Source organism: Meles meles, chromosome 1 (assembly GCF_922984935.1).
Source record: "Meles meles chromosome 1, mMelMel3.1 paternal haplotype, whole genome shotgun sequence".
Taxonomy (NCBI): Eukaryota; Metazoa; Chordata; class Mammalia; order Carnivora; family Mustelidae; genus Meles; species Meles meles.
In genome coordinates this window covers 138,751,517-138,779,225 of record NC_060066.1, presented here as the reverse complement: position 1 = coordinate 138,779,225, position 27,709 = coordinate 138,751,517, and the positions used below count along the sequence as shown (strand labels likewise).

The window sequence follows — 27,709 nt, the reverse complement described above, 5'->3', positions numbered from 1 at the left end:
TCATTCCTATCCCTGCACTAGCTCTATTCCTTAACTGGCAGTCTCTTTCCCTATTGGCTCCCATCATGGCACTTCTTTTCTAGTCACTAACACATCCTTCCACTTTATTTCCTTCAAAGCACTAATCAATATCTGGAAGAAATGTGTTCATTTGTTCGTTTCTTTATTGTCCTCTCCTTACTGGAATTTTGCTTCATGCAGGGTTGATGTTTTTCTGTGGTGTTCACAGGTGTAACTCCAGCCTGTAGAAACCTGCCTCACAGCCATGGGCCCAATATGAACGAATGTCTGAATGTCGCTGGGCTCATTTCTGCAACAAAATCATAAACAACCAGCAGTTGCATTTTTGTTTGTTTTAATTTAGTGGGGCACTCAGCAAAAAGAAGGGGAAAGCAAGGGGGTCAGTAATATGACCATCTTTTATCCATAAAGTGCCCAGTGTCTTGTGTGGCCACGGTATGTCAGGATACGCTAGAACTTCTAGAACCTGAGACCCTTCTGCCTCTGAATTATCTTTCCTGAAGATAGTGCTGGATCCTTAACCTTACGGTTCACTATTTTTTTTTTTTTTTTAAGCAAATAATTATTCCCGGGCTTTATTTCTGTAACCGCTCTTCTAGCCAACCACCGCCTAGGGCAGACACCCAGCCCTCTTGCGCAAGCGCCCAGGAGCAGATTCCGCGACTCAGAGGATTTTACAGTGCGCATGAGCAACCAGAAGCGGCGAGGCGGGAAGTGTTGCGCAGGCGCGTTTGGCACACTCGCTAGGTGGGGAGCTCTTGGAGGTGGCGACCCAGGCACCTGGGGAGCCACAGAAGTCGTATTCCCTTAAACTGTGAGTTTCCGACGGTTTGTTCCATGGCGCGGGATTGTGAGGGATTAGAAACGAATTCTGGGTTGTGACTTCGGTCTTGTAGGAGCGCAGTAAAGCCCCCACCCCTTTCGGATCCCGCTGACCCACGGCGGGAAAGTCCTGCGCCTGCGTACTAAGCATCCCGTTCTTGCTCGGGTCTGAGGAAGGTCCTTCCCAGCTGAGCTCGCGGCCGGTGCTCCTAGAAGGATCCCATTCATTCCCTTCTCTTTTTCTTTACCCGGCGCTCGTGGCCTGTATCGGACCAGTTCTCCATCAGCTTGCGTGGGGCCTTGGACGAGCCGCCTGGCGTTCCCTTTGAGTAGTCAAACGATTTCCTCCCTCAGGTCAAACCGCTCTCACCACAAGGCCTACCCCAACCCATCCCTGCTACCCCATTCTCCGTCTGGCTCGTGCCGGGGCTGGCAGCCGTCCCAGTTCCCACCAGCACCCTTTCTTCCACCGCCGGCCGCCAAGGCGGCTCCCCTGCCTCGGACGTTTTCCCCTCGTTCCCTCTGCTTGTGTTTCTGGAAGGTGAAAGTGAAGCAAATGGAATCCTGAGAAATGGCCCACAGGTTTCCCACCTTTGGGTATTTAGACATATGGTGCACTTTTAAATGTTTGCCCCTTTGGGACAGTGGCATTTTTTAGTGCTTGGTTCAGTGTGTGATTTAAACTTCTCATCTTCTCCAGTATTCTAATTTTCACAGCTGCTTTGTTCCCTCTGTGGACATGACCCCTTAGCTGGCATTTTGCATCCCAGTTGTTTTGTGATGGAGGCGTCTTTGGGGATTGAGATGGATGAACCAATGGCTTTTTCTCTCCAGCGTGACCAGGTTCAGGCTGATGGCTCGTTAAAAAAACATGAGCAGAATTTTAAACTACCAGGTATGTGTTTAATTCCAAGGATGTGCAGGCAACAGGTCTGTGATTTCGATTATTTTTTTTAAAGGAAAGTTCCTGAATGGTAAAGTGAGTTGTATATTTAAATGGGAGCATTTTATAAATCAGTAAAACATCCTAAGATCTAGATTTAGGACTGGATTGCTGTTTAGGAATATAGACTATCTATGTCATTTTACAGATGAAGTTGCTAAGGTCTGAATATTGGTGATCATCCAAGAACACAGTTTGTTGATCCCCAAACTAGAATTTTTTTCTCCTAGGCATGTGTTCTTATCTCTACTCACCATATTGCATTAAACTTGGATTTAGAAGTCAACATTGGAGGGATTTTCAGTTAAAGGATTGAAAAGGAGAATTCACTGACAAAAATAAATGGTTTAGCAATAGTAAAGCACTGTTTCTCTGTGTACATTATGAAGTGTTGCTTGACCCTAATCCAAACTCCGAAGTGAGAAGGAGGGGAACAAACAATACTTGATTTTGTACACTAAAATGTGCACCTTCATTCCTGCTTTAGTAGTGCCTGGGACATAATAGGCATTGAATAAATACCTGTTAAATAGGGGAGTTCCAGGTGACCATTTTCTTTTTCCTAAAATGTAGTGAAATCTTCTTTTCCATCTTTGTTTTAAGCATATTTAATGCTTGTCCCAAAGATACTAGCTTTGACTTTCTATTCATGATATATACTTACCCACTACAAAATAGACTTTAACAATACCCTAGAAGAAGTGACATCACTTGCTTTGCTTTTTGACTGAAACTAAACTCTTCTTTGGTGTCAAAATGAATACCTTTTCTGATGTCCCTATTTATGGTGATGAAAGCCACTATTACTCCAGTTACCTGTGTGATTTGTATTTGCTCCCCATATCCGGTTACCCTGCTTTATCTTCTTTTAATATATATGGCATTGCTTCTTTCCATTCCCACATCCACCACAGTGATTCATTCCCTTACACTTTGCTCCTGAATTGCAATGAAGTTTCTTATCTAAATTGCCTGCTTTCACTTCTTTTCCATCCTCCAGTTCATCTGGTGCACTGCTACTAGAATAATCTTAAAATGCCACTTCATCCAGTTTCATGGATGCGCTCTTCCATTTTTCCTGTTCTTCACAGCTTTCCTCTATGTCATCGGACATATAATGCAATACGGAGTCATTATATTATAATTTTTGTATTTTTATATATATATATTATATATATAATTTTGTATTTTTTTAGCACTCTGTGTTTTGTCTTTTTAGTTATACTGTAAGCTCCTCGAAGGCAGTATCTTAAGCAGCTCCTGGTATATGTTGTACATTAGGCAGAGTGTGTGAACAGATGAATCCGACTTGGTTCTAGTATTATGTTCAAGTGAAAGCTACTGTTCTAATATTCTGAAAATCTGGGAAATAAAGATGAATTTTGTTCTAAATTTCTATAGTTATTGTGGCTTTTATGTATCAAAACATTAAACCTTATAAGCAGTACCTTTGATAATTCATAAAACATGCTGAAGTTTTAGTCATAAAACTTTTTTTTCTAATGACTCAGTAAAAGCTAAGGTTATATCAAAAACAACTTCAGTCAGGAGTAAAGCTGATGAGATCCAGGCCCATAACTGTCTCATGATCTAATATGATTTACTTTCCCATGATGGAATAACTTTTTTAAAAAAGTGGGAACTCTTTATGTATCTTTGTATTCCCAGAACCTAATAGTGTCTAGCACGTAGTAGGTGCTTGAAAATACTTGAATGGTTTATTTTCTTTTAAAGATTTTATTTATTCATCTGAAAGAGAGGGCACAAGCAAGGGAGGGACAGAGTGAGAAGCAGACTCCCCACTGAGCAGGGAGCCAGACTCGGGGTTCTATCCCAGGACCCTAGATCCTGATCTGAGCTGAAGACAGGTGCCCCAGAGCCACCTATGTGCCCCCAGTGAATGACTTAATGCAAAGATATAAAGTAAAATACATAGTGTAATGGATGAATAACATGATCCTTTGTTTTGGGATATTTTCCAGCTTTTTATGGCTTTTTTTTATATAAAAAATTGTATAGCTTATTGAAGAAAATTTAGAAATTAGAGAAGGCCAAAATAAGGAAATCGAATCCCACTCTACAGATATTGCCACTGTAGACATTTTATTACAATCCTTTAGTCTTCCTGTGCATACGGAGGTATATTTAAGAAAAAAAAAATTAGGAATGTAACCAACTTATTTCTAATCTTTATTTTTTCACTTAGGAATATGTAACTTGAACATTTCTTATGTTATTAAATCTATAGCTTGATTTAAATTGACTGCCTAATGTTTCATTGTGTAGTATGTTATAATTTAATTACCTTTTTAGTTGAAGTTTTGGATTGTTTTCCATTTTTACCTATTAAGAAAAATGCTGCAGTGAACAAAGTACGGGGCATAATATTGTATCAAATGTTTATTTTCCTCTGTATTGTTGAACTGTACCATAAGGCATGCATTTGGTGTGTTATATGGATGCTCTTAGCTCATACTACTAAAATGGGTTGTAGTTGCCATATGATTTGCCTGGGACAGATCCAGTTTATGCCTGTTGTCACACTGTCATTATTATTAGTGGCCCTTTTCACTCTCAGGACTGCCTCAGTTTGGGCTAAATTGATCTTCCTAGTTCCTAAAATGATCTTCCTGGTTTGAGAGATGTAAGTCAGGGATTACCTGAAGGTCCAGAATAGGCATCACATATATTCCTAGAGTGTCAGTTTTACTCCTTCATAAGTAATTTAAAACATTTCATTTATATGATGAATATTAAATGTTTATTATGTGCAGTTACTTTTGTAAGGTGCTGGGATAAATCAATGCATAACAAAAATCAATGCCCTCAGTCTAGGGGAAAGATAGACAATAAAAGAAATATTCAAAAGTGGTTAACACTGGGGCGCCTGGGTGGCTCAGTGGGTTAAAGCCTCTGCCTTCTGCTCAGGTCATGATCCCGGGGTCCTGGGATCGAGCCCCACGTTGGACTCTCTGCTCAGCAGGAGGCCTGCTTCCTCCTCTCTCTCTGCCTGCCTCTCTGCCTGCTTGTAATCTCTGTCTGTCAAATAAATAAATAAATCTTAAAAAAAAAAAGTGGTTAACACTGTAAAGAAAATAAGAAGGGAAGTGGAGATAGGGAGTGTTGGAGTTGGAGATTGTGATTTTTTTTTTTTTAAGATTTTATTTATTTATTTGACAGAAATCACAAGAGAGGCAGGCAGAGAGAGAGGAAGGGAAGCAGGCTCTCCGCTGAGCAGAGAGCCCGATGTGGGACTCGATTCCAGGACCCTGAGATCATGACCTGAGCTGAAGGCAGCGGCTTAACCCACTGAGCCACCCAGGCGCCCGGAGATTGTGATTTTAATAAGTGTAATTGGTCAGAGAAGACTTCAGTGTCATAACATTTGAACTAAGACTTGAAGGTGGTGAAAGAGTGAGCTATGTAGATATCTGGGGGAGAGCATTCCTGGCAGAGGAGACAGCAAGAGAGAAGGCCCTGAGATGGGAGTGTGCCTAGCATTTAGGAGGAGCAAGGAGGTCCTTGTGACTGGAAGCTGGAGGATAGTGGGAGTGATGGCAGAGAGGTATGAGGAGAGGAGATATTCCTTGGCTTTTATATGAAGCAAGTTATGAAATTATTAGTGAGTTTGAGCAAAATAGTGACATGGTGACTTAGCTTTCACAGGATCATTCTGTGTTACAACTAGATAATACAGGCTAGCAATGATGAAAACAGTGAGTATAGTGGCTGTATTAAAGCCACTTGGATATATCACGTAGCAGGAAAAAAAATTTTACTAAAAATTTCAAAACAGGGGGCGCCTGGGTGGCTCAGTGGGTTAGGCCTCTGCCTTCAGCTCAGGTCATGATCTCAGAGTCCTGGGATCAAGCCCTTCATCAGGCTGTCTGCTTAGGAGGGAGCCCGCTTCCCGCTTCTGCCTAAGGCTCTGCCTACTTGTAATCTCTGTCAAATAAATAAAATCTTAAAAAAAAAAAAGAAATTCAAAACAGAAGCTAGACCTTTATGTTTAAAATACAGGCATTTAATTTTTTGGCTTGTAGACTTTTCACAGTCTTACCCTAATCCTCAAAGTATATATTCATTCATCTCTGCCTTTAGTAGTATATTCCACTGTTTAACACTAATGCACCTTTCTGCTGTTTACCCTCATCTCCACTTTAGAATTGAGGATTTTGCATTCGATTTGGTAGTCAGAAAGTTTTACTGTTGCGTAGTGACAGGAAACTAAGCATATTTTGAATTTTGTAAGAATAGGTGAGTACATAGCAAATTAGTAGTGAGTGATATGGAAGTGGTATACAAGTGAGTGACTTGTGCATTACAGTAGTTCCTTATATTTTTCTCTGATTTTTTTTAAGACTTTTTAAATTTATATATTTGACAGAGAGAGAGAGAGAGATAGCGAGAGGGGGAACACAAGCAGGGAGGGTGGGAGAGGGAGACGCAGGCTTCCCACCAAGCAGGGAGCCTAATGTTGCACTCGATCTCAGTACCCTGGGATCATGCCCATGACTCTGGGATCACGACCTGACCGAAGGCAGATGCTTAACAACTGAGCCACTCAGGCTCCCCTCTCTGTTGATTTCTAATAGTTAATCAGCATCTCTACTACGGAGTGCCAGCTCAAGCTGCAACAGAAGGAAGTTCCAAAATATGGAACTCATAGACTTGGAAGTAAAGTTTGTCTAATCTGACCTCTTTGATTTGCAGGTTCAGAAACTGGACATTAATGTGGTTTAATAATAGGAGTTGAATTTAGGCTTTCTTCTGTATCAGCACTCCAGTAGTATCTTTTGTGATAATGGAAATGTTTGTTGTCACCTGTGGCTTGAGTGAGGAAATTTTTAATTTTTAAAATTTTAGCTTAAATTTAAATAGTCACATGAAACCAGTAGACAGCACAACTCTGTATCATACTACTTCAAAGGTTTTGGTGTTATCAATCATATATACACAAACAACAAAACATGCACACAAACACTTTAATATACTTAGTAATAAAAAGACTACAAACAGGCCTCTTTTTTTTTTTTTTTTAAGATTTTATTTATTTGAGAGAGAGAGCAGGGGGAGGGGCAGAGAGAGAAGGAGAGGGAGAAGCAAACCCCAGAATGAACAGGGAGTCCAACGTGGGGCTCAAACCTAGGAGCCTGGGATCATGACCCAAGCCAAAGGCAGACACCCAACTGACTGAGCCACCCAGGCACCCCTACAAACAGGCTTCTTAACATATTTCATAATATATAAATATCAGTGATTGTCAGATACACCTTTTAATATACTGCTCAGAAATGCTGCCAGTTATACTGACACAATGCTTTTCTTATCACCTAGAATTTTTTATTTTATACTTTTTGAAAGAGTTCTTTTAGATCTAATGAGACAAATAACTCTTTATCTCTGGTACATAATTAAAAAGGGAAACATTTCACATCTTTCTCTTCTGAGTCAGTTTTAGTACTCAGACTCACTGACATCCTATTTTCCCCCCTCATGATATTGTCCTCTGTACATTAGTGTTGCAGAATTTCTTTGAGGAGTTTATCTCTTTAAAAAGCCATTGTTAGTGGACTCATAAGAGCCCACTTAGGTGGAGTTGGCCTACATTTGATTTCTACTTCATCACCTTTACCACTGCTCCCCATGACCATTTGTGCTTAAGGGTTAAATGTGAATGCTCCTTTATGATTTCTTGGATTTTCTTTAAGGTTTTGATACCTGTTCTGTTGATGCTGGCTGACAACTGTAGGTTGCATCCTGATTTTTTCAGAGTTTTAAAAATTGGGTTTTGAAATCAAGGAAATATATAAAATTGAACATATCATTTTAGTATCTTTCATGGTACCTTTCCTCTAATACTGGAATTTGAAGCTGGTTGGAATTGACACTCATTAGGAAAGATTGTAATTGACTGTGGCAACTATGAGTGCTAGAAAGCTGTCTTTTCCCCCCAGGCCTTGGTTTTGGTTTTTAGAGTGAAGTAGTGTGGTAGCTGATAGTGAAGTAGCTGCTACTGTCTTTGGCTTCACTCTTTTGTAACTTCTCAACTTTCGGTACTGGTTTTTTTTTTTTTTCCCCTACAGCTGTCTCTGAAGCCCATAATGATAGTAATAATTCATTCATTGAACGAACATGCCAGGCACTTCTAACTAGGAGCTGAATGTACTATGGTAAATTACACAAATAGGGAGCTACTGATAGAACGTATAGTCTTGTTATATTCTAGCAAACAAACAGGATGATTTTATACTAGATAAGTACTCTCAAGACAATAAGCCGGGTAATGTGAGTAATAAGAGGAATGTTATTTTAAATAGGATGTCAGAGAAGACTGACCATTGAGCCAATCACATGAAATTATATGGGGAGAAGATTTCAAGTAGAGGGAATAATAAAAGCAAAAGTGCTAAAGATCTTTGCCTACTTGTGATCTCTGTCAAATAAATCTTTTTAAAAAAAGTGCTAAAGAAATAATAACAATAATTACAACAATAAGATTACCACTGTCTTTTATTTAATATTTACTATGTGCCAGGCATTGTGTTAAAAGTTTCTCTTATGTATATTATTTCATCTAATCCTCACAGTATCTCATTAGCATGGGTACAGTTATTACCCATTTTCTGTAGATGGGGAGACTAAGGCTCAAAGTGGTAAACTCTATGCTCAAGGAAGGTCATACTGCCTGTTAAATATTGGAGCCAGGATTTTAATTTAGGCCTCCCATCTCCAAAACGGATACATGTAATTATGGGTACATTCTTGCCTCTTATATTGAAACCCATGAAGCTTCTCCACTTCACCTATGAAGTAGATGGGAAATAATCCTTATATGGATTGATACAGTGGAAAGAATACTAGACTAGATCTTCTTTGCCTGTTAAATAGTTCCAGCTGTATTTTTTTAAAATTCATTTGAGAGAGAGAGAGAGTGTGTGCATGTCATACACATACTCACACGAGAGAGTGGTGCTGGGAAAGGGAGAAGCAGAATCCCCACTGAGCAGAGAGCCCCATATGGGACTTGATCCCAGAAACCTGGGATCATGACCTAAGCCAAATGCAGCCACTTAACTGAGCCATCCAGGTACCCCTAGTTTCTGAAAGCTCTTAGTGTTGTTTTTCCTCCCCCTCAAATTTGTCCTCTACTTACCATCTTCCTGCTTAAAAATTTTCCATGGCTTCACTTGCATTCTCTGTCTTTCCCTTCTTTAGCCACACTGAATGTCATTACTTGCCTTATCCACCTCTCCCCTCAAAATAATCCATGTCTTTACATACATAGTTCCTTACATACATGGTCCTAAAATGCCTCATCCACTTTTTCTACTTGGTGAGTGCTTCAAAACACAGCTTAACTGTCACCTGGAGCTTCCTGGTATCTTCAGATGTGTTCATTCCCCTCCCCTTCCTTCTAACTAGTAATATATTACATTCCTGTATTATTACAATTACTGTCTTATATTCAGAGTGAGCTTTTAAAAGCTGTTCTTTCCAGTAGACTGAGCTAGTGAAGAGGGTTGCACCAATTTTTTTTTTAACTACACATCGCTGAGCATTTTTATAGTGTTTGTTATATGGCCGGATGATTTCATTTCCCTGAGTAGGGTTTTCTTATCTGAAAATCAGGATAATTCCTGTTCTGCCAATATCTCAGTGCTATTTTGAAGATCTGAAAAGATAATATATGTGAAAATGGTTTGAAAATGTCTTAAACCATTATGTACACTATCCAGATTATTATTATAACTGAAAAAGTAGCTGATGGTTGGCTTAGATATTGTAATAAAATCCAATGACTCTTAAGTATGTAATTTTCTTTTATATCCAGTAGTTTATCACAACTGGTATTACTGCCTGTTCCTATTTTAACCATGTATGTTTTTGTAAAGAGCTTTTATTTATTTATTTAAAAGTAGCCATGTATTATATTTGCTCTCAAAGATAGAGGATACTATTGATATTGGGATAGTTCTTTAAAAATATTTCTAATATTCCTGAGAGCTTTAGTAGATATTTCTTTCTGAATGTACACTGTGAATATTCAATATATAAAACTTTCCCAAGTGTGTAACATTTTGTGTCTTGGGGGAGAGAAATAGTTTTCAAGAAGATTGCATTGTGTCCTTGTCATGCCATCTAGTGATTGCAGGACAGATTGTTGTTGTTGTTTTTTTTAATTTAGCTTCTTTATTGTGTTGTACTCTGTGCAATGACAATGTATCTGCTAGTATGTAATTCCAGACTAATACAAATTTGGTGTATGTGATTCTGGGACTTACCAGTTTTATCTATTTGTTCAAGAGGTATGTGTGTTATAGCAATCTAACAGGGTTTTAAATATTTTTATCATGATTTTGAGATATATCATAGCTTTTAAATTTGTAATTTAATTTTGTTTTAGAATTTATTTCATTGAGTTTGACTTAAAAGTATAAAATATACTCTCATTAATTATAACTACAAATTCTTCTTCCTTGATAGGTGTTAAAAAAGATATTGAGAAGCTTTATGAAGCTGTACCACAGCTTGGTAATCTGTTTAAGATTAAGGACAAAATTGGAGAAGGTAATATAGAGATCTACTTTATTTATAAGTTTCTTTTCCTTACATTTTCCTTTGCATAATCTTGATTTTTCGTTAGTATTTCCTATTGAAAATTATATGCTTTTTTCCCCCAAAGATTTTATCTATTTATTTGATAGAGAAATCACAAGTAGGCAGAGAGGCAGGCAGAGAGAGAAGGGGAAGCAGGCTCCCTCCTGAGCAGAGAGCCTGACGCAGGCCTCAATCCCAGGACCCTGAGAGCATGACCTGAGCTGAAGGCAGAGGCTTAACCCACTGAGCCACCCAGGTGCCCCTGAAAAGTATATGCTTTTTAAACTATTAAGACCATGGTCATTTACTAATTATGACATCAGGTTTTCTTTTTCCCTGGAAGGAATGAAAGAATAAGTATTTACAGTAAAATGAACAGTCCTATTTTAATCTTTATGCTGTTATACCATTGAAAGTATTGATATACTAATATATCAATAGTTATTAAAAATGAGAAATTATAAATTCATATGGAGGAATTCGATCAAGGGAAGTCAGCTCCTTTTCCTTTCTCCATTATAGTTAGGTTGAACTCTACATTGAAACATGTATGAAACCTGAGGTGGCAAAATAGATGAAAATAAAGTAGTATGATATTTATGCAATAATCAGTATTGGGGTGCCTCGGTGGCTTAGTTTCTTAAGTGTCCAGCTCTTGGTTTTGGCTCAGGTCATGATGATCTCAGGGTTGAGGGATTGAGCCCTGCGTCGGACTCCATGTTCAATGGGGAATCTGCTTGAGATTCTCTCTTTTCCTCCCCTCCCCCCACCAAATAAAGAAAAAAAAAGATTAGTATTAACGTAAATGTCGTTGAGAGACTGGTAGTCTTGTTGACTGAATGAAGGGTGAATTTATCAGATGTGAAGTGAATGAGAAAGTAAAAGATAATAGAAGGTTTTGGTGGCTATATTGAGAAATACTTAAATAGTTAAAAACAAAAAACCTTCCATTTCTTTGCTTTTCGCAATACAAAGTGTCAGACAAAGGGCTGGGTCATGGGGGCAGAAGAATTAGAAGAGATTAGAAGAGGAGATGATTTGTGATGTAAGAAGTAGATCTTTACATCTTTTCCTTATCTTTTTTTTTTTTTTAGAAATTAAAAAAATATATTTTCTTTATTTGAGAAAGAGCATGAGCTGGGGGAGGGGCAGAGGAAGAGGGGGAAGCAGACTCCCCAATGAGAAGGGAAGGGAGCCTGATCTGGGACTGAATCCCAGTGTGTTCTGACTTAGTGTTCAAAAAACTGTTCCAGGGGTGCCTGGGTGGCTCAGTTGGTTATGCATCTGCCTTCGGCTCAGGTCATGATCCGAGAGTCCCAAGATGGAGCCCTGCATTGGGCTCAGTGGAGAACCTTCTTCTCCCTCTCTCTGCCAGCCGCCCCCCCTGCTTATGCTTTCTCTTTCTCAAATAAGTAGAATCTTTAAAAACAAAAACAAAAAACTCTGTTCTGGAATCCGCTGGTGTCCTCTTAACAAACTGATAGCTGTTGTTGGAGGGGGAAGGGAAGGAGGGTGTTGCAAGGCTAAATAAGTTTGGAAAATGTATATATAAGCTCCCTTTTGGTTATTCATGATGTATTTAAAACATATTAAAGCTCTGGAAAATTTTGTAGTAAAGAAATATATCAGTTTGTTTTGACTCAGTATTTCTTAAATTTAACTGGCCACCAACTCTTTTATGTTTTATGCTTAGTTTAATGCTGAATTTAAAAGCCTAGGTGTTGTAGGGTTTTTTCCCCGAAGACTATTAACATTTCTGCTTCTAACAGACCTGTTGTAAGAAAGTAATTTCAAATGACAGTATTATAGAAAAATACTCGTTACCTTGGATTGTGACTATGGAAATATTTTTTTTTTAACCCAGGCAAACAGATTTATTGTAGATATTTGGTAAATTAATATACCCTGTAAAGAACTAAGCACAGTTAAGAATTTATTAAAAATTGAAAGTTAGTTGTATTTATAAATGTTGTTACTCTTAATGTTTAATATCATTAAATATATTAATGAATAGATTAGGATAATTTTCTGGGTTCCAAACAGTTTTTAAAATCTATTTTAGCATCAAAACCAAATATTGAAAAATTTAATAAATTGTTTTACAGGCACTTTTAGCTCTGTTTATTTGGCTACAGCACAGTTACAAATAGGACCTGAAGAGAAAATTGCTCTTAAACACTTAATTCCAACAAGTCATCCTATAAGAATTGCAGCTGAACTTCAGTGCCTCACAGTGGCTGGGTATGTAACTTAAAAGATGTTTTAATTGAAGTGGCTGTATATAATTTTTAAGATTTTTTAAAGGGATATCTAACAGAGATGAGAGATTATCCATGAATTGAACATCTTTCAGTCAGGTGTTTCCAGTTTGGTAGCATTTTTTCCTCTAACGTTGGGATGGTTAATTAAATTTGTATTTTTAGAGTGGATTACCTTGAGGCCCAGCTTGATTTCCTATTCTCTTACCACTTTTTCTAATCTTCCTGCTAAATCATAAACCATGGTCTAGATATTTTTTAAAGTGTAGGGAATTCATATTTCATATCTCCTCAGTATACGATGTATATACATAATATAAGTTTTTATATGTAAAGCCCCATTTCATACTTTTATTTTGAACAGAAACATCTGGCATGTCTTTCTCATTGATCTCTCTCTTCTAGGTCATTCCTATCATCAAAGGTACATGATCTAGTATCTCCTATGCCCCTGTACTGCCATCCCTCTTCCAGCTGCTCCCGTCATGTCTTTGCTTCCCCCCCACCCAGCCAGACTTCCCAAAAATGACCTACATACACTGTTTTCACTTTCACACCCTACCTTTACTACTCACAGTGTCTGCTGTCCTCTGTGCTAAACTGAAGCTACTTTAGATAGAGTCAAGCATGACTTCCTTTTTGCCAGTTTTCTTTTTCTCTTGACATGAATGTAGGCAATGTTTAACATATTTTATTTGAATCATTGTCTTTTGACTTCTGTACTGCCACATGCTCCTTGTTTTTCTTCCTGCTTTATTTGGCTTTTCATTTTCAATAGCCTTTTGCCAGTTCTTCCTCTCTACCTGACATCTTAATGTTGGAGTGCCTGATCTTGGGCTTTCTTGCTCTGGACCCTTCTCTAGGTAGTTTGTATTTCCATGTGGCTTTAAGTTCCCATAAGTATATATTCCCTTATGGATTCCCATAAGTATATATCTTGTCTCAGACCTCTTACCTGTAGTTTTGTATATACCCACCTGATTTGACATATCCACTTGGGTACCTAATAAATATCTCAAACCTAATATTCTGTAAACTAAATTTTAATACTCCTTTGGCTACCCCAAAACCCCTATTGCAACAGTCTGTTTTCATCAGCTCATCTCAGAATCCATCATCTGGTCTTGGCAATTTTACCTCCAAAATATATCTAAAAACCCATCCATATTTTCCTGTCCTCTGAACCACTATCTCAGACCAAGCCTAGATTACTAAAATAGCCTGCTTCTTCTCTTTCCCTCTGAATCCTATTGTTACAAAACAGCAGAGTGATCTTTAAATATCAAAATTTATATTATGTGTATAAATCATATACTGTTAGTTCCATCACTTAAAATCCTTCAGTGGTTTTCCTTAAAAAAAAAAAACAACCAAAAACAAAAATTCAGCCTTATCACATGCCACTTTTCCCACCTTCCTCTCTGTGCTCTAGTTTCTTCACTTCCTCAAATTTGTCTCAAGCTTTCTTCTCTTAGTGTCACTGTCCATACTGTCCTCCAGTAAGACCTCTCCCAGTCTTTGCATGCTGACCTCTCTTCTTTCTGATCTGAGCAAGAGTGGCACCACTTCAAAGACGTCTTCTGAGGGACACCCAAGTGGCTCAGTTAAGCGTCGGGCTCTTGATTTCTCCTCAGGTCTTGATCTCAGGGTCCTGAGTTCAGGCCTTGCGTTGAGCTCCATTCTAGGCCTGCAGCCTACTTAAACAGAAAAACAAAGATGTCTTCTGAATTAAATCAGATTCACTTATATGTTATTGTCACAGCATCTTTTGATCTCTTTCAAAAACCTTGTAATCTGTCTTATGTTATTTTATTATGTTACTATTCATTAGATAATAAACTCCATGAGGGCAGAAATGTTAATTTTAATTTGCCTTCCCATTCCTAATATCTGATAGTGTCTCCCAAATGACTGTGCCCACTAAATATTTTTTGGATGAATGGACAAGCCAATTTCTTTGTTTCACCCTCCCTTTATTGGAGAAAATAGGAGGATGAGATGGCCTCTCTATGGCATAATTACATCCATTCTAGTCACTTGAATAAAATTGTACCTTTTCCCATATTTTAAATATTTTCTCTACCATTTTTCCTTTCTACGTACTTCAAAAAAATGCATGCTAAAAAAAAAGTCTTTATCTGATCTTGCTTCCTTTCTAGCTCCCACACTGGTTTTTCTTTTTTTCTTTGCCAGATATTTCAGGCAAATTTTATGTTCTGCATCCATTGTATCCTGTTTTGCCTCCATAAGTCCTGTTTGGCCTCTTCCCTTCCACTTAAATTGCTCTCTGAAAAATTACCAGTTAATTCCTCTTTTGCCAAACTAGAAGACTTCCCTCAGTCCTTATTCTCATGGCCTTCATACTGATTACTACTTCATTTAAAATTCCTCATCTGGATGACATTCCTTTGTGGGCTTTCTGCCCCTTCCTTGGTTTACCCTCCAACTTGAGACTTTTCCAAGACTCAAGTTTTCTCTTCTCTCAAATCATTTTCAGAGCTTTAGGTATCACTTCTCCACAAGTACTGTCACTGACCTCTCAATTCTCAAAAAAGATGTGATTTCATATCTAGAAATTTTTACCAAAATGATGTCTTGTCTTTCAATGCTTCTTTTCCTGATTCCTCCATATATTTTGTTGGTATCCATGTTGTTTCACTCCTGGGGCTCAGAACCATGAAGGTCAACTTTACCCTATTTTCCTCATCTTTTAGGATACAATATAGCATAGCAGTTAAGAGCATAGATCTAGAGCAGACTGTCCGGATTCAAATCCTGTCTCCATGACTTCCTAGTTTAGTGTCCTTTGGAAGTTCCTGAACCTCCCTGTCCCTCAATTTCCTTATCTGTGCAAAAAGCGGAGGAAGTAATAGCATCGTCCTGATAGAGCTGTTGTGAGGATTAAGTGAATTAGTTAATAAATGTGAAGTGCTCACTTAGATCAATGCTTGACATAGAGTGAATGCTCAATAAATACTAGCTATATTTTAACTAACTTATTACTATTATCATTTTATTGACTACTAAGTCTTATTAATGCATTCTTGTTATTCATGTTGTCCTCATTCTATCACTTCCCCAATTAAAACTATAATTATCTCATGTCTGAATTATAATAACTTCATAACTGGTGCTTTTTTTTTTTTTTTAGCTTGTAGAAGTCAGTTAAACATGTATACCATCCTACAAGTTGTTGGTTTTAAGTAGTTTTCTAGCATTATTTATGCATTGCTAACACTTCATTTTTAAGGAAACTGAGCATAAAGTTTCAATTCATTTGATCTTTCCTCTAAAGTTCATTATGCATTTTTCCACTAGGGGGCAAGACAATGTCATGGGAGTTAAATACTGCTTTAGGAAAAATGATCACGTGGTTATTGCTATGCCATATCTGGAGCATGAGTCCTTTTTGGTAGGTTTCAATACTAACTGAATTTTTATTGACTGAATATTGAATTGAAAACAATTTTATGACCTTATTCATAACTTTATCTTAGGACATTTTGAATTCTCTTTCCTTTCAAGAAGTACGGGAATATATGTTTAATCTGTTTAGAGCTTTGAAACGGATTCATCAGTTTGGTATTGTTCACCGTGATGTTAAACCCAGCAATTTTTTATATAATAGACGCCTAAAAAAGTAAGTATGAAAAGTTACCAGAAAATAATTACACTTGAATGAATTTGTGCTATGCGGTTCATCTCGGAAATACAGAATATACTGCATGCACAGTTTGTTTCAATTTTTCATTATGGTTGGGAATGGAAATACAGTGAAAGAAAATATAAAACTGTATCGGTAAAGCAGTGTATATTAGATACAGCATGGTTCAGTAGAAATAGCACTTAACAAAAAGAAACTTAGAAAGATTGCCGAATGATAGGTAATTTCCTGTTTCAATACTAAAGTTGTTTTTGTGTGTGTGTGTGTGTGTGTACGCGCACGCACACACATGTATGTTTTTTACACTGATAGAGGTATTATAAGCTGAAGACCTAACTTTAATACTGTTCAATATATAATGGGTCATACTGAGTATGATAGGAAGTATAGAAATATAACTTCTTTTCTTGAATTTTATACTTCTGAATTTTCTCTTTAACTTTCTTTAATGAAATCAAATTTTAAATTCATGTTTTTAATTCATTTTTTTAAGTTTATTTAATTAAACATTATCTACTGTGATGTCATCTCTGCCATGGTAAGGGAACAAAGGATTGGGCTTTTGTCCTGTAGTCCTTATCTGCCTTGTTAGCATAGGCCGTTGGAAAAAGGGGAGAAAGATTTTTTTGTGTGTATGAGATATATCATTCCTTAATTTTCAAGCCTATTAACTGCTAAATCATTACCTTGTTGATAAACTCATTTTTCTTGTCTTTTTTCAAGAATATTATAAATTCTTAATTGATCCAGTAAAGAATTAACTTTTTGTATGAATATGACTTGAGTGTATTATGATGTTATTAAGCTTTGATTGTTACAAAAAAGTAAAAATGCTTACTTTTGTCTTAGGTACGCTTTGGTAGACTTTGGTTTGGCTCAAGGAACCCATGATACGAAAATAGAGCTTCTTAAATTTGTCCAGTCTGAAGCTCAGCAGGAAAGTTGTTCACAAAATAATCCATATAATCACAGGAAACAAGATTCATTGAGTGGCCCAGCAGCACCTAAGGAGTTGAATCAGCAGCCCACCATGAAAACTTCTGTTAAAAGGCCCTACACAAATGCACAAAGTCAGATTAAACAAGGAAAAGATGGAAAGGTTCTGCCTCTTTTGTTTCTCAAATACTAATAAGGTTTTAGAAATGTACTTCTTCATCCAACAGAGGGAGATATAATACCAAGACAACACTTGCAATCAAAAAAATTATTTTTACATTTGTTACATATTAAATTGATTAGATTCCACTAAGATTTATAATGGATTGTTTTACCATTTCAAAACTGAAATTACTTGGTAGATTTATAATGTCTCTGTCATTACGTTATGTAACAAATATGGAAAATAACAAATTCTCCCTGCATGTTATAAAGTTCAGATTAATTATCCTTTTTAAAAGAAAACATTAGTTATAGGGGAAAAATTCTGAAGTGTCTATCTCCATTTTAGCTGCACAGCAAAAATGTAACGTCCATGCAGGTGGTTTTTAAATTTTTTAGTTCTTATATTTGTGGATTATGATAACATTGGGTGTTAAAAATTCTGTCTAGACTATTTTCTCCTTTCACAGAAGTGTTTTGGTGCCTGAGAATGACTTGGATGCAGCTGTTTTTGTTTCATGTCACTTAACTCTTTCAAAACTGGCAGAGTACAGCTGGCAGAAAGTGTTACAGATATAATCCTTATTTTCCTTGTTTTTGTTGGTATTGTAGGAGGGATCTGTAGGCCTTTCTGTCCAGCGCTCTGTTTTTGGAGAAAGAAATTTCAATATACACAGCTCCATTTCACATGAGAGCCCTGCAGTGAAAGTAAGTAATGTAGCTTAATAGTGCAATCATCAGTCAGTCGTACACTAAAGAGAATTTAGGGCTTAGTAGATTAGTATTTATTATCACTAAGTTTTTAAAAATAGAGTTTTGCTGTGGCAGACAGTATTACTGCTTTGAGCATCTTGTCAACACTTTTATTTTCTCCATTTTTTTTTCCTGAACTTTTCTGGTGGAATTTTTTATCATTTTTGGTTAGCTGGCTGTTGTTACTCTTTTCTAAAGGAACATTTAGAACATTAGGCCTTTTCTCTCATTGGCTAGAACGTGAGCTCCTAATAAATAACACTTTTCTGACACAGTTCATAGCATAAAAATGTTTGTAAAGTTTACTAAATTGTAATCAATGTTAAATGGTTTTAAATTGACTTAAGATATCCTATAACAGATAGATAGCATGAGCAACAAATTCAAACTCTGATTTTAGCCAATGTAATTGTGCAGTTTATAGTTCTGAAATGGAGTTAGACACTAGAACCTAACTGTGTTATACTTTTGTAACATCAGGAAAAGTTGTGATAAAGTATAAGTCAAGTAATTACCAATTGAGGACTATTAAGTAAATTTTAATGTGTTTATTCAACAGGAAAACCTAAAAAGATCTTAAATACTTTAATAGACAACTGTTGACTTAAAATCCAACAGCCCATTTGGCAGTTCTAAAAGTTATGTTTCTGTTATGTTTTGTTATACTAGCATTTGAAGGTACCATGTTAAGTATCATGAAAATAGGAAATACAACTTTTCTTTTACAGCTTATGAAGCAGTCAAAGACTGCGGATGTACTCTCTAGAAAGTTAGCAACAAAAAAGAAGGCTGTTTCTACAAAAGTTATGAATAGTGGTGTGATCAGGAAAACTGCCAGTTCTTGCCCAGCTAACCTGACCTGTGACTGTTATGCAACAGATAAAGTTTGCAGTATTTGCCTTTCAAGGTAATGTGTTTTGATGGTGCTATAAAATCAGCATGCTATCAGACAGTAGAAATCACATTGATTTTGGTGGGCAACTGATTTAGTGTGAGGAAAGGAACAACACAGACACTGATGGGGAGAGGTACCTTGAAGAGCAAATGATAACTATTTTCATATATTGTTTATTTGACATTTATATGCTCTTTGAAAAACACATTTGCTCTTATAGGCAAATAATTTTGGTGGGGGCAGGGGTAGTTTTTTGGAAACTTACAATCACACATTTTGCTTGCTGATTTAATCTTTTGTTTTCTTTCCTTATTCCCATGTAGAAATAACCAGAACTAAATAGAGTATCTCTCTCACTCCCACTTCCTACTCTTAACCTCATAAATTCCTCCCTTCCTTTCAAAATTTTCATGAGCTGTCATGAACCTCTCCTAACCCAAGTATATAAGAGAGTAAGTATATCAGAAATGTAACTTTCTGATATCACTCCACACAAATGAATTTTTATACCTCTGAATTTTGTTGTATTCAATTCTGTTGTATTATGTTTTTCTGTTATAGTCCTTATCATCTACTACCTATTTTTATACCTGGAAGTTACCTTAAAACTTTTCTGGAATAAGGCCTGATAATTTGTGGGGTAGAGGGGAGAGGTAGAAATAAAACCTAGGATTTTCATCACACTGAATTATTATTTGCTTTGTAAGTAACTTTTATTTATATAGCTATCAAGGCAGAATTTACTGTAACAAATAAATGTCACATTTTGGTCTTAAATAATTAAACTTGTAATATAACTAGAAAAATCTTACTTCATCATCATAAGGCGGCAACAGGTTGCCCCTAGGGCAGGAACACCAGGATTCAGAGCACCAGAGGTTTTGACAAAGTGCCCCAACCAAACTACAGGTATGTTGCACTAGAAAGGAAGAACCCCATTAAGAATTGGTTATCCCAGGTATATTTTATTTTATGATCTTTGTTTTACTAATATTAATATTTTTCTGCTTTTAATAAATTATATAAGTGGTTCTAACAGTGTGATAGTCCCATTTTTGAGATCATGCTGTTAATGAAAATTTCTACTCCTAGTGTTGTGGGGTTTTTTTTTTTTTTTTTTGGTAACATTTTTTCCTATAGATTACATCTTGTCTATTTACAAGATGATTTTTTTTAAATTATTTTTTTATAAATATATAATGTATTATTAGCCCCAGGGGTACAGGTCTGTGAACTGCCAGGTTTACACACTTCACAGCACTCACCATAGCACATACCCTCCCCAATGTCCATAACCCCACCACCTTCTCCCTCCCCCCCACCCCAAGCAACCCTCAGTTTGTTTTGTGAGATTAAGAGTCTCTTATGGTTTGTCTCCCTCCCGATCCCATCTTGTTTCATTTATTCTTTTCCTACCCCCCAAACCCCCCACATTGCATCTCCACTTCCTCCTATCAGGGAGATTATATGATAATTATCTTTCTCCGATTGACTTATTTCGCTAAGCATAATACCCTCTAGTTCCATCCACGTCATCACAAATGGCAAGATTTCATTTCTCTTTTTTTTTAAAGATTTTATTTATTTATTTGACAGAGAGAAATCACAAGAGAGGCAGGCAGAGAGAGAGGAAGGGAAGCAGGCTCTCCGTTGAGCAGAGAGCCTGATGCGGGACTCGATCCCAGGACCCTGAGATCATGACCTGAGCCGAAGGCAGCAGCTTAACCCACTGAGCCACCCAGGCACCCCAAGATTTCATTTCTTTTGATGGCTGCATAGTATTCCATTGTGGAACATTTTCTTTATCCATTCATCTGTTGATGGACATCTAGGTTCTACAAGATGATTTTTGCCAGGAATTTTGTTTTGGAAGAAAAATTGTGTTTAGTAGTCTTTGCTAACTTGAGACTTGGCTGCATTTTATCTGTTTGCCCAATACCCCAAAAGTCTTCTGTGACACACTTGATTGTGTGTTATTTAGTTAAAATTATTAATTATTAAAACTATTAATTATTATTAAAATTATTTTGTTATTGTGAAAGTAGTACAGTACAGTAGCCTTAAAGAGTTTTAAAAAAGGAAAAGGTTTATAATTTACAAAAGTTACCATTGAGCCAAAACCCAGGAAAAATCTTGAGTAAATGAATGCTGTCACTGGCTTAGCTCATGGACTTTAAAGAAATACATTCAACTATCGTGTGTTATTCTACACTTGCTAATGATACAAGAAGAAGGAATGAAATAGCTGCTTACTCTTAAATAGTAACTTGTAGAGGACAGTTATAAATCTTTATACAAGGTATTTGAGGGATACCTAATTATTCCTATCTGAAGGGAATATGGAAGGAAATTTATAGAAGAGGGAACCTCTGAGAAGAGATGTAAATTGGAGTGGGTGGTTGGCAATGATACACGAGCAGAGGATCTCAAGAAACAGGTCTAGTCATTCATATAGGAAACAATAAGTTTAGTGTTGCTAGACTGTAAGATAGAAGTGAAAGAATGGTGAGAAATAAACCTTGTCCCCCTAATAAGTCAAATCACACATGTTAAACAGCGTGGACTATTAAGTGTTGGGAAATTATTCAAGGGAAAGACATGGTATTAATTATATTCTAACTGGATCATTCTGGCAGGTGTACAGAGAGGATAGGTTTTGGAGAGTGGTGGCTTAATAGTGGTTCAAGTGAGAGATGCTGAAAGCCGGAATGAGGGCATCATTAATAGGAATGAAAAGAAAGGTTAAGGATTGGAAAGGTAGAACTTGATAGATAATTGGTTGTGGGATTTGGGTTTGGGGTGGTGAAGGAAAAAGCACTCAGGATGTTTATCAGATTGGTAGCTTAGGGGACTTGAATGGGTATCAATAACAAAGGTGGAGAATAAATAAGTAACGGTTTACAAGGAAAGATAAGGTGGATTGGGGCATAATTGGCTTCAGATATTTGTGAGACACAGACAGAAATGTCCAACAAAATAAAAGTCAAGCTCATGGAATTCTAGGCTGGAAATACAATTGAGTGTCATCAGTACAGAAAAGATGGTTAAAGCCATGAGGCAGATGGAGCCAAGCAGGGAGAGAATACAGAGGAAGAAGAGATTAGAACTCTGGGGAACCTCAGCCTTAAGGCCTGGAGAGAAAGCTGGAGAAGGAGGCAGAGGTGGAGAAGAGACAAAGAAAGGCAGGTGATCAAACAGCCAAGGGAATAGAGAACAAATAACTTGGTGATACTAGGAGGTCAACGATTAGGAGAGAAGATGTCCCTAAAAGAAACAGTGTCCTAACATGAGCCTGGGCTGGTCTTAATATTAACTGCCAGAATTCTAGAGATTAAAGTAGGTAATTCTTGAGGAGCATCCAGATTTTTCCCACATAGCTATTTTGGATTTCTTTTGATCTTATAAAATACATATCTACTTATTGTTTTCTAATGATGAAATAGCCTTTAAACTTACTAACATGTTGCTCAAGAAAGAATACATTATATTTTGTATTAAGGAAATTGGACCAGGGTTTCTCAGTCCTGGTAGCACACTACAGCATCTGAAGCACTTAAAAAATACTGATGCCTGAGCCCTACTCCAGAACAATGAAATCAGAGTCTCTGAGTGGGCCTGGGAATCAGAATTTTTGTAAGGCTCAAGATAATTTGCACAGCAAAAGTTGAGAACTACGGATATAACATTGATATAAACTGACTATTGGTGATAAAATCACAGATTTGGGATTTTTTTTTTAAAGTTTGTTTTCTGTTACAGCAATTGACATGTGGTCTGCAGGTGTCATATTCCTTTCTTTGCTTAGTGGGCGATATCCATTTTATAAAGCAAGTGATGATTTAACTGCTTTGGCTCAAATTATGACAATTCGTGGATCCAGGGAAACTATCCAAGCTGCTAAAACTTTTGGTAAGCAGTTTTATATTCTAGAACAAAACAGATGCCTTTATTATCTCCTATAAATCAAATTATTATGAAATTCTCTTTACAAGTAAACATATTCTGTGTTTGTAAAATTTTCTGATGTTAGGTACAAAATTTCTCTTGCTTTAAAATTAATTGCAGTGTATAAAAAAAATTCATCACTTTTCTTCTGTATAATCATTTAATCTTACAAGCACAAAGTGCTACTTAAATATTTAAAATTCAACTTTATAATCTTAAAACAGTACGGAATAACTCCCTGTGGTTATGGTTTGACTTTATTATATACATATTTTCAGTAGTATGTTTTAATTTGTTTATTGTATATTTATTAAGCATCGGGTGTTCTTGGGCCTGACTTAAGTGATCTTAGTCTATACTAACAAGGAAATTTAATAAGAACCATAGTAGAGAAGATAATAAAATGTTAGTTGTTAGGTTCCTTAGGGTTAGGGTAACAACGAAGAAAAATGAGCAGAACACCTTTGCTGATGGAGTTATTATTGTAAGCCTATACTGGACATGGGAAGTCATCTCCTTAGCTATCCAAGTTCTTACACTTCCAAAGACAGGGATATGCAGTGTACTTCATAGGGCACCTGAGAATTATCTCAGCCTTGTTCTGGCCAGTGACTTGAACTCAATTGCTCACCTTGTATTTATTCTCCATGTACAATTACAGTTAATGTTTTCCAAAGTGGGTGGCTGTGTTTGAGTCAACATGCTACCACAAGATACAGAACACCCATGTGGGACAAAATTTCAGGCAGCCCACTTCAAAAGTAGCTGGGCTGCTTTGTGCCCAGCCCCAGGATCAGCAGGTCCAGGATTATCAAGGGTCCAGATCAGAATTATCTGAGAAACTTAAAAAAATATATATGCCTATCTCACCCCACTCCTTCCTAGAAAATAAGATTCAGAAAATATGATACGTAGGAATGTCCAGGCTTGTTTGAAAAAACAAGCGATTTTGACCAAGAACAACTTCTAAGATGATTGCCTCTTACTTACACACCATTGCTATGGTCTGATCCCATCAGAAAAACTTGGTGGTGGTTGTGAAGAAAACGTCATGGTAGAGGCTTACGAAAAAGTGTTTCTGCAGCAAAGTCAATCTACAACCTGTAGCTTTCTTGCACCTACATTAAGAAAATTTTATCTGAGATAATAGTGTGAAATACTACACACATATAAAGGGAAAGTGGTCATAAATGGAAGGCAAAATTGAGACCTTGGAAATTATATTCTTACACATTCTTACACATGTTTATTCTCAACTTATTGAGAAAAATTTTCATCTACTATTGAATAACTTCATGAGAACTTTATAAACATGAAGTTTATCACAGAGTGAACACCAGAACATTTTGTCGAAGATCTTAAATCTCCCCCCTCTGTAGTCAAGATTATAATGAGGACCAGTAACGGAAGCACAACGTGCAGCACAAAAACATTCCAGGGTGTCAGGATAGCAGGCAAGGGCTTTTAAAGATTTATCATTGTAATGCTTGTTCTCCTGTTAGAAAAATAATAATGCCATGTAGTACTTGTCTCAGTTTTATCAGTAGGATTGCCACAGCTTTTTCAGTCATATCTTACCATAGCTTTGGGCTGAATACAGAAGGACTCAAAACTTCAGTAGTCGCAGTTCACCTTTAGCACCCAAAGAAATGACCTGCTTGGGATTAGCAGTGGGAGTACTTTTGCTTCTATTATGCATAACCTACCTCACTGTCTTCAGCTCCTAGAGGTGGCCCCATTGTGGGTTGTCATCAAGGACTTGTTGAGTTCTGTGAAAGAAATTCAGAAGAAAAACCTTGAGCTAAAATAAATGCCTGACACATAGTCTGTAACAAAATATATTTTTTAAAGATTTATTTGAGAGAGAGTGGGGGGAGGGGCAGAGGAGAGAATTTCAAACAGACTCTCAGTTGAACAGGGAACCCTACACAGGGCTCAATCCCAAGACCCTAAGATCATGACCTGAGCTGAAGTCAGATCTTAACCCACTGAGCCACCCAGGCGCCCTCACATTTCTGTTTAATAAGGAAATATAAGGCCAAGATAATACACTACTGCCCATTTGTGTGCTTGTTTTTGCCCATGTCTGATAAATCTGTCAGGAAATTGTTTGAAAAACATTCACATTTTTAAAAACAGATCTGGTTTGCTTATTAACTCATTCAAAAACATGTATCAGAACTTTTTGTGGCCCAAGTACTGTCATTGAATCTAGAACTTAAATTCTAGTGGGAGAGACGAATCTGTCAAATGAGCGGTATTGAGAAAAATAAAAGGGGAAAGGAAGAGAAGAGGGCTCAGCTATTTTAGAGATTGGTCAAGGACAGCATCTGTAAGGATGGGACATCTGAACAACGACATGAGAGGCTGAGTAATGTTTTGTCTAGTCCAGCAGACATTAATTGAGATCCTCCTATGTACCAGACACTGTCTAGGCTTTGGGGATTCAAAGGTAAATTAAATAGTCCCTATCTTCAGAGAGCTTATAGTCTAGTAGGTGAAACAGACCTACAGCTATAATACAGGCCAATGAAAGTAAAAGTAGAAATTTTCACAGGTATAACAAGTTTAGAATGTTCAACTCTCAGAGTATCAGGCCTCACAAAAGTAGTTCTTAAGCTGAATGATGATAAAAACGTTAGAGCATCCTAGGCACAGGGGAGTGCAAGGAATCCCAGGCAAAGATAGGAACCATGTATCCAGGGGCATTTAGAAACTTGGAAGGAGGAGAGAGAATGGGAGCTATAGCTGATGACAAATGAGAGGAGGATGTGGTAAAGAAATGGGCAGTCAGGTGAGTCCTTCCGTAGTTTAGTAAGTCACTGCTTTCTACTTGCTATGTCCTACTTTATGATTTGACCTTCAACTATGCTGTACAAAACACAGATTAAATATTAGCATGTGCTCTGACACACAATGTGAATATATCCACAAAGTGCATCATGGAGCTTGCATGATTCTTATGAGACTTCTGATATGTTCAACTAATATAAAATACATATTTTTTTTTCTTTTTTAGGCAAATCAATATTGTGTAGCAAGGAAGTCCCAGCACAAGACTTGAGAAAACTCTGTGAGAAGCTCAGAGGTATCGATTCTAACACTCCCAAATTAACAAGTGATATACAAGGGCCTGTTTCTTGTGACCCAGCTTTTTCAGAGACAACTGACCATAAAGCTTCTCACCTTACACAAACACCTCAAGCGCAACACTCAGGAAATTTGTTGTATAAAGGGGACAGTAATGGCTGTGTGGGTAGTCTGAATACAGATGCCAATTTACAAGGCTGGAATGAGGTACCTGATGAAGCTTACGACCTGCTTGATAAACTTCTCGATCTAAATCCAGCTTCAAGAATAACAGCAGAAGAGGCTTTGTTGCACCCTTTTTTTAAAGATATGAGTTTGTGATTCTCATTCTTGTAATGTTTGCTGTTGTGTATTATGAGACAGGGTGAAAAAGAGTTCTTTGTAACAGCTATAACTTCTTGATTAGAGACCAGGGCAGGATGAATATTTTAAAATCTTAGTATTTGCTCTTTGGCAGACTCTAAAATATGGATTAAAATTACCTAAAATGCATGGGGTAGTTCTTCAGGCTAACTACATGATCTTTGACAAACTTAGATCTACCCAAGTAGAATCAGATCTTTAGTTTCCCTAATTACTTGTCACTGCCATATACAGAAAAAGAAGCTGTTTTATCCTAGAACATAGTAGTTTGAGGTGTAAGTCTTAAAATTAATGGATGTGATCAGGACTAAAGGAGTCAAAAGACTATTGGTTTCTTTAAACTGTGAGCTTTGTGTGCTTTTAGAAAACTCAACCTGGTGTGGTGCTCTAACCATTCTAAAGGTAATGGAGATCATTCCGTCTTCTAAAGGCATATGTTACACTTACGAACACTAAAACAATGAAAAAATGTTAGGAGTAATAGCAGTTAAAACTGAATTTATCAATTTTTCAAAGTACTTTGATAAAGCATTTTTTTTGTGTGCGAATTGACATGTGTTTCTTAATGGTTTCTCTTGATTTTTCCACCTTCTTTTTCTCACCTAACACATTCTCCTTGGAAATAACATGGTGCTTTCCACAAAGTTTCTGGGTGCTCTCTTAAATATTGCACGTGTTTACAGTTGGAAACTCACTGCGTACAGTGGTTGTTTAAAGCGAAGCTGCAGAGCCAAATGAATACTGATAGTCCAAAATGCTTTTCTTTTTCTCACCATCTTAGGTGTAATTAGGTAACTGTTAAAAGGAAAAGTAAATACAGCCTTGAGAATATTATTGGAGGTTTTTCCTCTGCGTGTGTCATCAGGATCTCTGCACCCTATTACAACTAAATTGGTCCTGCTCAGAGAACGTTGATTACTAGAATCTTGGGTGTGTTGGGAAGAGAATTAAGTGGGCGTAATAGAGGAGGACCAGAGATGGAGGCTTATGTATTACTACATTCCAAAATTATAGATATCATTGACAATATATCAAATTCTTTCTGTGGGAAATAAGTCTGGGGGTATGGATCCGCTGAGAAGTTTCCTATTTAGTAGAGATACAGAGTATAGAAATGTTCTAGGGCTCTAGAACATACATTTTGTTATTTTGTGCATTCAAGTCAGTAATGTCTACCTACCCTATTTGGTAAGTATAGTATATACATAAACCATTACTGCTGATGTGCTCGGTCTTCTCATACTGTATCTTTTAAA

At 37.0% G+C, this 27,709-nt stretch overlaps 1 protein-coding gene across 1 annotated transcript; it reads left to right on the top strand.

Moving 5' to 3' along the window:
• Nucleotides 1–763: 763 nt before the first annotated feature.
• CDC7 (cell division cycle 7) lies at nucleotides 764–27,709 on the top strand. Its single transcript, XM_045980538.1, is given in 14 exon segments — nucleotides 764–835; nucleotides 1,544–1,738; nucleotides 10,274–10,357; nucleotides 12,493–12,628; nucleotides 15,964–16,057; nucleotides 16,143–16,285; nucleotides 17,159–17,266; nucleotides 17,268–17,290; nucleotides 17,293–17,408; nucleotides 18,020–18,115; nucleotides 18,889–19,067; nucleotides 19,882–19,964; nucleotides 22,815–22,964; nucleotides 26,020–27,709. Coding segments are annotated over 13 exon segments (1,719 nt in total). The 5' UTR covers nucleotides 764–835; nucleotides 1,544–1,623; the 3' UTR covers nucleotides 26,412–27,709.